The sequence below is a fragment of the Limulus polyphemus genome, unplaced genomic scaffold (genome assembly GCF_000517525.1).
Source record: "Limulus polyphemus unplaced genomic scaffold, Limulus_polyphemus-2.1.2 Scaffold1342, whole genome shotgun sequence".
Lineage (NCBI taxonomy): Eukaryota > Metazoa > Arthropoda > Merostomata > Xiphosura > Limulidae > Limulus > Limulus polyphemus.
The window spans coordinates 177994-187143 of record NW_013666952.1 but is presented as its reverse complement, the minus strand read 5'-3'; the positions used below and the strand labels follow the sequence as shown (position 1 = coordinate 187143).

The following is a 9150-nucleotide window of genomic DNA, read 5'->3' as shown; positions in this document are numbered from 1 at the left end:
CCGTTTGGTTTCCTATAGCGAACAAAATAAACAAATAAACAAACTTCCTCTTTTATATATATGTAGATTATTTAATATCCATACACAACAAAACATAACTAAATACTCATGATATTCACATAAATTCAAATTACTTCAAAATATTTTTATGAACTAACTATCATATAATAATATTTTTTGTTGGTTATCACAAGACTAAAATGGAAAACAGAAAAAGAAAGGTTCTTGTAATATACCATGGGTACTTAAGATACAATTATAAAAATGTTTGTAGCATCTTAGTTGACTGTTACTTGGGTTTTTAACATAAAACTTGTGTGGATTCATTGTATATCATAAATTTTCAGTTTGACCAACATAACATTCCCAATATACTGTACATTTTAACACATAAATATAGTTCATAGAATTGAAAGAAAAATATTTGATTTTAAACATACTGGTGTTATCTATGTTTCCAGTAATATTGGTATTAATAATATAACCTAGATTACAGAGTTGACATCTTAGTTTTTTACACTGAGTGATACCTTCTTGTCTATTTTCAGTTTTATATTTACAACAAATTAAACAGTTCAAATTGTTTGGCTGTATGTAATTTACAATAACATTGACATTAATTATGGTTATAGATGTACAAGAATTGACCAAACTTTTACACTCCTTGATTTTAACTTATAATCCTGAAGTATACATAGTGAAAACTGGTAACATTTCTGTCTTATTACAATATGTAATTGGAAAATATTCTTTTTGTCCCTGTTCCCAATATTAAAAGAATATGCACCCAATAGAAGCTAAAATTGCTATATTAAATTATGAAATCTCTATCTTTTGGGAGTTTGCTCCCTGAATCACTACTGGAATATTGTCCCTGGACTTCACTGAGGACTTCAACAGCCCTCATACCTGGAAAAAATACTAGCAATGGGCTTGATTTATCACATTTATTATGCATAAGAAACAGTGATAAGTTAAAGAACTTCATTTCATAATTTCTTTTTTAAAAGGAGCTTAAAGTATAAAATTCAAACACTAATTTGTGTGTTAAAGTTTGAACTTGTACTTTCTTGTTTATTCAGGTGCTAAGTACTAGTCCTTGGTTGTGTTATATGTGTCATGATTACGATCCTGAGATCAATGGTCTCATCAGATGTAAGGAGGAGTGGCAGCAGAATGTAATGCAGCTATTTCAACCTGAGAAACATGTTCATCTTCCTCCCTCTCCAGAAGATTATAAAGAAAAACGACCAATTAGAGTCCTCTCTTTGTTTGATGGTATTGGAACAGGTAAACAATAAAGTTGTGTTTTTTATACATTTCATACTAACAAACACTGATATTCTTCCTATTGATTATCTCTAGTATTTACATGAGTGGTTGTCTATAATTTAACATGATCAATCTCATATATCATCACAATTATTGACTGAATCTCATTTACAAATCAGTTTTTTCAGAATATTGGTCCAATGAAACAACCCTGTATTGGAGAAGAAAATTTGACTATAGTTTTGAATTTAGTAAGTGTATCTGCAAAAAATGTGAGAAGCTTTTAGTAAAATGTACAAGTTTGTTCTACACAAAAAATAAGATTGTGTTAAGCAGATATTTGTACTCAAGATATGTCTGTAAACTGATGATGTCAGTCTGACTCAGATTGACCAATCGGAATGCAAGGTGATGTTCATATGAAGAATAAAAATACTTTTGATTATCGAAAAGTTTGCATATTGCAAGTACATAACCTTTAGAACCTCCAAGCTGTATATCAACAGATTTTTTCAGTATCCCTGTATATTGTATCTGGTATTTACTCTCCTCTACCATTAAATTTTGCTAAATCAACAATATAGGGTAAAATGAATAGTTGATAACTCTGACATCAAATACATAATACCATGTTGAATAGCACTCTTTAACTCTAGAATTCCAGCATTAAATTTTCAATCATTAACACCAAGTGGTATGGGGTCATAGTGACCCCACGCTGGCATTTTAAGGTTAAAAGTTCATGATATGTACACTGTGACTCTCACCCAGACACATAGTGTTAATATGTATCTTTTGTTTTTTCATAAGAAATATAATATTTTCATATATATCCAGTTGAAAAAAATAATTTAAAACTGGTTAAACTGTTTTGCCTTACTGTGTATAGTATATAGCATTTATTTAATAAGTGTTCTACATATCATATAAAATATTTGCAATATATATGTAATAAAAAGGTTGCACTTGATATTATTTTATGATTTGAAGGCAAGTTTGTGTTAGATCAGTTGGGGATAAATGTGGATGCCTACTATGCTAGTGAGATTGACCAGGATGCCATTAATGTCTCCATAGTTCAACATAAACTCAGTATTAACCAGCTTGGTCGGATTGAAGATGTCACTGATGCTGAGGCAAGTAAATTGTTAATCAATAGGTTAATTTTATTTTAAACTTATGGATGTTATGAGGCCTTTTAACAAGATTATCCTTTATATATATATATATATATATATATCTATGTTTTGAAGTTGAACAAATTCAGAATAAAAAATCATGAGTTTTATAGTCTTCATAGTCCTCATTGTCTACTAATGAAACATACACTATCGTAAAAAACATATCTTAAACTTCTTTTGTTACCATTTAGAAAAACATTAAGTAAGCTGTATCACTAAACAGATACTCTGCACATTAAAATAAAACAAATAAAAATGTAAATCTAGGGCTAAAAGCAGAATAAAAACCACAACATTTCACTAAGATAGCAAGGCATCACCAGACAGAAAGGAATTTGACCTTAGGCAAGCACTAATAATCCTACAAGGCATCTATCAAATTATATCACAAAACAACCAGTCACATTGAAACAAGTAAAGATTTGTTGCAGTATACTTATTAGCATATAATCGTTTTAACTCATGAAAAGAGCTGTTGAGTTTTATATCTATTGAACTTTGATTTCTCATCTAAAATAACACTTTTAAACTATCTAAGTTATAGCTAGTGTTTGTGCAATGTTAAGAAATGTGAAGGTGAGTGGTGATGTTCATTTACTGTGATAGAAAGATTGTAATTAAGTTATCCAGTAAAAACTTTCTTAGAATTTCCACAAATAACACTATACTCTGTAGGTTTAACTGTAGACATTTGTTTCTAATATGTAGTGAGACAAGTTTCCAACATTTTTGTAGGAAGAAAAATGAATTTGGCATCAAAGGTAATTTTAAATTCATTAGAATCCCTTTTTTGTGCTCTAAACTTGAACCAAGAAAGGTTGTATAATAAGCATGGTCCTAAATAGGCTCTTAAAAAGTGAAGACTTGACAATTTATAGATTTATCAACAACTGAAAAACTAAAATCATCATATTCTATGAAGACATTACTTAAGTGTTTGATTTCATTATTAAACTTTCAGAAAAAAATACAAACTTTCAGTGACAGTGGCAACCAGAATATGTGTTATAATTAATTCTTTTTTTGCAGAACATAAGGTTAGTTCTAAAATTCCTAAGGAAGGTTTCCCTTTGAGACTACAGGATCGGCCTTTTGATCTTTCAACTATCATTAGGAAAATTTTAGAATGTTTGAGTGTGATTTTTTTTTATAACCAGATTGATGATAAAGTATTCTCTTGGTTCCTACTTTTCCAACATATGTAATAACCAGTTAAAAAACTAGGCACACTGACAGTTTATTTGCTGAATGTTTCACAGTTGCATCTGTTCAGAACTTTGATTTTGTAAAATTGCCTTCATCCTAACATTTCTTATATTAGGAAATAATAAATATTTTAATGAAAGTGCAATGTCTGTTTTGTGACAAGTATTAATAAGGAACCCCATAAAAATTATCTTTATAGAAAAAAATCACAAGTGTGCACATTGTTCTATATAAAAATTGGGTTAATTACTATGCTGCTTGCTACCTGTATCTCAAATGTGTTGCTCCATAAAAGTAATGCCTTGGCAAAACATAAAGGCTTTTCTTTTTTATTTGTTTATAACTTTCTGAATCATCTGAGGCTCTAAATATCCATCTTTTGTTCCATATTTATCCCGTACACCAATAGAACGTAATGTGGTCTCTTAAGAATGTAGACATTACCTTTGACATATGCTCCAAACTATCAAGAATGCATGTAAAATGGCCTTTAATAATTTGAATATTAACATTGACATTCACTTTAGTTTTAATTTTGGAAAATGTTGGGAGCTTATTTTATCATACAATGTAACAAAGCGTCTGGAGTTAAGTCTGCAACGTAAAAAGTTATGTATCAAGATTGTGAGCAGTTAAACATTGCGAAAATTGGTAAGTAGTTTTAAATCAGAATCAACATCTTCACATTTCTTTGAATACTCTAGAAACATTGGTCATAATTTCAATAACTTAGTTGTGTTTGTTTTAGGCAGGAAATCTAGTATAAATAGCTTTAAGTCATGTAAATGCTCTTTGTTTAGTTAAAGAGTTTATCTATTACTAAAAATACAGGGAAGAATATATATTTTAATGTGATTGGCTATTTTGTGAGGAATTCTGGAACACTTATTATGTAAATATGTTTTTGCTTTCTTTATGTCAATTTCCTTACTGCTAGGTTAACTCAATGAAACACTGTGATTCTTTTATTATTGATTTAACCATTTTTAATTACTTTTATGAATAGATTATTTAATACTTTTATTTAAAATTTACAATGTTCAATCAAGATGTAATAAAATTAAAACTTTTTCTTATATATGTCAAATGGTATAAAATGTATGTATCATGTATCTAGATTTGGGTTACTAATGATTTATGGATAGAAGAAATTTTCAATAATTTTTTATTCAATTTGTACATATGGGAAAAAAAAAAGATCTATAAGATGGTATCATATAATTTTACAGGTAGCTAAGCTGTGCCCCATAGACTTGGTAATTGGAGGGTCTCCTTGTAATGATCTCTCTCTGGTTAATCCTGCTAGAAAAGGCCTGTATGGTAAGACATTTGTTTAGTATACATCTTAGTGTAGTTGGCCTTTCTTAACTTAGTTAACTTCACCAAGGTAAGATACTTGGTTTAAATTGTTAATTAAAGATCTACCTTTTTTTAATCTTGTCAGGAAAGCATCTTTAATATGGATGTTTCAGAATTTCCTTAAATTTCATCATCAGCATTAATACCAAAAAAAAAGAAATTAGTTCATAATATTCAAACTACAAAAAACAACATTAGCATTGAGTGAGTTTTCATATTCAATCAGAAGTTTAGAAATAACAGATTTAAACGGTAACAATATAATGGTATGTACGATAAAACATACAGTATACACATTGTTCAGAGAAACTGTCCTAAAGAAAGGCTTAAATATAAGTATAAACACTGTATCTTTAAAATAATAATAAATATCAAAGAAGAACACTGAAAATCCCGAATTGATTACATTAATGACAACAGGGAGGAGTTGATGTTATTATTTAGTGTTGGGTGATTATTGAAAATGGAGAAGCTTTCTTTAATAAAGAGTTCGTAATCTGTGCTTCCGAAGTGGAGAATTTTCAAGTTTTCTAGAAGCATGGGTGGTTGTTATTCTCACTATGCAATTGGATACAAGACTCATGTGGATTATTTAGCTTATATTCACTTCTTGCTGAAATTCCCATGTACTTGTGTACACATATTTGAAGGTGAAGTGTAGTTTTACCAATATAGGTAGCTTTACGGCTACCACAAATATATTTATATATGACTCATGAGTGCATAGGAATGGGTAGAGTGTCTTTGGTTTTAAACATATTTTTAATTATAAATGTTGATGTAAATACTAAATGTAGCCAGTGTTCTACAAGACTGTGCTACCAAGACCCAAGCAAGTAACTCCAATCCTGGCTGTTCCACACACGTGCAACTCCTCATCAAGTCAACTGAGCCAAACATGTACTAAGTTTGATTTACTATCTACTCTGCTCAGCTGGCCTTCAGGGATGGGGCATTATGATGAAGCCAAACTTCACCACAGTCTCTGTGATAAGACTAGTTAAATATGATTAATTTTCTTTGAGAAAAACTTGTATGGTAAGGCTTTTGGTATAAATTTCTCTGTAACAATCTTTTCATGGTTAATTCTACCAGTTGAACTTTTGGGGTTATGATATTCATACATTGTACTTTTATATCAAGTATTTAACTTCTGGTATGTATGAAAGGTTATAGTTTATTTGTTGAATCACAAGTATGAAAACTGATGATGGTTTGTAATGAATAAAATGGTAAAAAGTGTTCTTCTAACTCTATTTTTTGTTTTCTCATAGACCCACAAGGAACAGGAAAATTGTTTTTTGATTTTTTTCGGGTTTTAAAGGCTGTGCAACTAGCCAATAAGGGACGCCATGTTTTCTGGTTGTACGAAAATGTTGCATCTATGCCCCAGGAATACAAGTCAACTATTACTCGTTTCTTACAGGTAGGCACTGATCAATATTTACACTCCTGGTTATTTGTTACGTGTAGGCTCTAATAAATATTCTACACTTTTTATATATTTATTACAGGTAAGCTCTGGATGACTAGTAATTTATTACTTTACTGTTTCTTTCAGGTAGTCTCTGATTAGTAGTTTAGAATAGTATTATTTTCTTACTGGTAGTCTGTAATCAGTAGTTTATGCTATTATTCAAACCACAGATTTAGGCTTGCCAATCAATAACTTACACTATTACTCTTTTCTTATGGTGAAGCTCTGATGAATAGTTTACACTGTTGCTAATTTTTTCCAGATAGCCACTGATCATTAGTTCACAAAAACAGATAAATGTTTTTAATTCTAATGTCATGTGTTGCTTCCTTATAAGGAAGCTCAAAATATGATTATCTTTTATCTGTGAAAACTCTGATTGAGTTTCTTGTGTTTTGGTAATGATCTGTTTGATTAAAAGTAATTACTACTCTTTTACCTTTGATTTTTTTTAACTTATGTATATTAGTTATTTTCAATGTTAACATTTCATCTAGTGGTATGTTAACAAATTATGGGCAAAATATATATATATACTGAACTTTACCACTTTTTGGTGTTTTTCAATTTTTTTTTCTAATTAAAATTATCAACTTTTTTTTGTGCACTCTCTTTTTAGTGTGATCCTGCCATGATTGACTCAAAATACTTTTCACCTCAAAACCGGGCACGTTATTTCTGGGGTAATATTCCAGGAATGTATGCGTAAGTATCTCTATTTTAAATCTTGTAAAAGTTTTTTAATATATACATCTTGTATTTTATTTTTCATTATATTTTGTTATTGTACTTCTGACTTAATACTATAACAAGAAAAGTATTTTACACTAGTATAGAAAGATTATCTTGCACATGGGGTAAAAGCTAGACAAGCAAAACAAATTAGACTTTAAGCTAAAATAATTTATTTTATACAAAAATAACAATGTTAAAACTTTTTATATCAAGTCCTTTACAGCATCATCTCTTGCATCAGACAATCAGCTTAGACAGTGTCATTACACCCCAACTTAACAGGAAGGCTATTGTAAGTTGAATGTTTTATTTTTGTTTATTTACATTCAATAAAGTTGTAATTGAATATTTGAAGTTTAGTAAGTTTCAATAAGAATGGCAAATTGCTTCTACTTAATCCATGTAATTCTGCTACCTTTACCAAAGTGAGCTCTGGGTTAACAGTTTTTTTTTTACCTATTATACGTAATCTGGTTAAAAATTTAATTACAAGCCAATGAAGGTCATAAGTGTCCTCATAAAAATGCAAAGATTTTCTATACTGAGAATTAAAAATTGATAGAAAATATATATGTATTTCATTGTTGAATAGAAAACAAAAAAATTAATAAAATCTAAAGAAAAACATGCATTATTGTTGTCAGTTAATTTTAATTGTACAACAGACATACAATAATACTTTTTTTCTATAAGCAGTGCCTGTGGTAAAAGTTATCTTTATTATGGTATACTCCTTTTATGTAAAAATAAGCTTAATTCAAATTTGTAAACTGAGTAGAGGTAAAAAAACAAAACAAGCAATATCGTTTTTCCCTAACTAGTTACGGATATTTGATGACAAAATATATATTTATGGTGATGATGTAGCAAGATTTTAGTTTTGAAAAGTACATTTACAATTTTATAATTAGATACAATGTAGCTAAAATGATTCTCTTGAGGGACAGGTCCATCTTTTTTTTTAATGCTAAGGAAATTTAACATGCTTGTAAAGATAATTCTTGCTATATATTTCACTGTTTGAGATAAATAATCTCCATTTTCATTTTTTAAAGGTAGAAAAAATTAGAACAGTAACCACACGTAGTAACTCTCTCCGTCAAGGGAAGAAATGTCTCTTGCCAGTTAGTATGAATGGGGGAAGTGATGTTCTGTGGGTTACAGAACTGGAGCAGTAAGTAGATGTGTGACATTTTTTTAGTTAAATACCAGTAGTAAGATAAAAGTGGTATGAGTAGAACAGTAATTTAAAGTATTTTGAGAAGCTTATCATGAATTTGAATTTACTGTTAAATTATTTGTTAGTAGCTTAGTGGCTGTAAGGATTATTTCTTTATGGGAATATTTTAGGGGTAGATTAGACTTTTGATTCTAAACTGGGTTGAACCAAGTTAGATGCAGTAATACAGATTAAAGAAAAAATCTAGGTCCGTGTGGTAATGAAAAGGCTGTCCAAAGAATTAGCATAAATTCTAGCTTAATCTTCTGGATGAATATTTACACACATATATAAACAATTAGATTTTTTTTGCATTGAGTGCCATCAGCTTAACTATCATATTAATTCTTAAGTTATCGTTGTGTAGTTTCAAATTTGAACAGTAGGTACAGAGCTACATTAACAATTCAATGTCTTAGCTATTTCTAGACATAATTGTTTTTTATCACTTAAAAATGCAGTTAGTCCATTATGTACAGTTTTATTTCCGAATTCTGTCTGTATGTTTGACCTTCTTACCAATAATCACTATTTTTCTATTTTTAAAGTGATAATGCTCTAAAGTTTATAAAAGTCCATTTACATCTGTATCTTGTTTACAAAATCAGATACAATTTTCATTCTCCAACATGCTCTTCAAGTATTAGGTCGTCAGGAAATTAATGCTGTTTTTTTTAAGATGAAAAAAACCCGAACAACTT

The 9150-nt window shown here is 29.3% G+C and overlaps 1 protein-coding gene across 4 annotated transcripts in view; it reads left to right on the top strand.

Annotated features, from left to right (window-relative positions):
• The window catches only part of LOC106463179 (DNA (cytosine-5)-methyltransferase 3B-like), a 92249-nt gene that overhangs the window by 78336 nt on the left and 4763 nt on the right, over positions 1 to 9150 (top strand). For 2 of the 4 annotated variants that reach the window (XM_022390621.1, XM_022390618.1), the window contains exons 15-21: positions 1083 to 1290; positions 2263 to 2408; positions 4889 to 4979; positions 6293 to 6444; positions 7115 to 7200; positions 7444 to 7522; positions 8286 to 8404. In XM_022390621.1, the coding sequence (XP_022246329.1) occupies positions 1083 to 1290; positions 2263 to 2408; positions 4889 to 4979; positions 6293 to 6444; positions 7115 to 7200; positions 7444 to 7522; positions 8286 to 8404 (881 nt within the window). Of the gene's footprint in view, positions 1 to 1082; positions 1291 to 2262; positions 2409 to 4888; positions 4980 to 6292; positions 6445 to 7114; positions 7201 to 7443; positions 7523 to 8285; positions 8405 to 9150 lie in introns of those variants that run through there. The other 2 variants (XM_022390620.1, XR_002611434.1) reach the window with 2 other exon arrangements.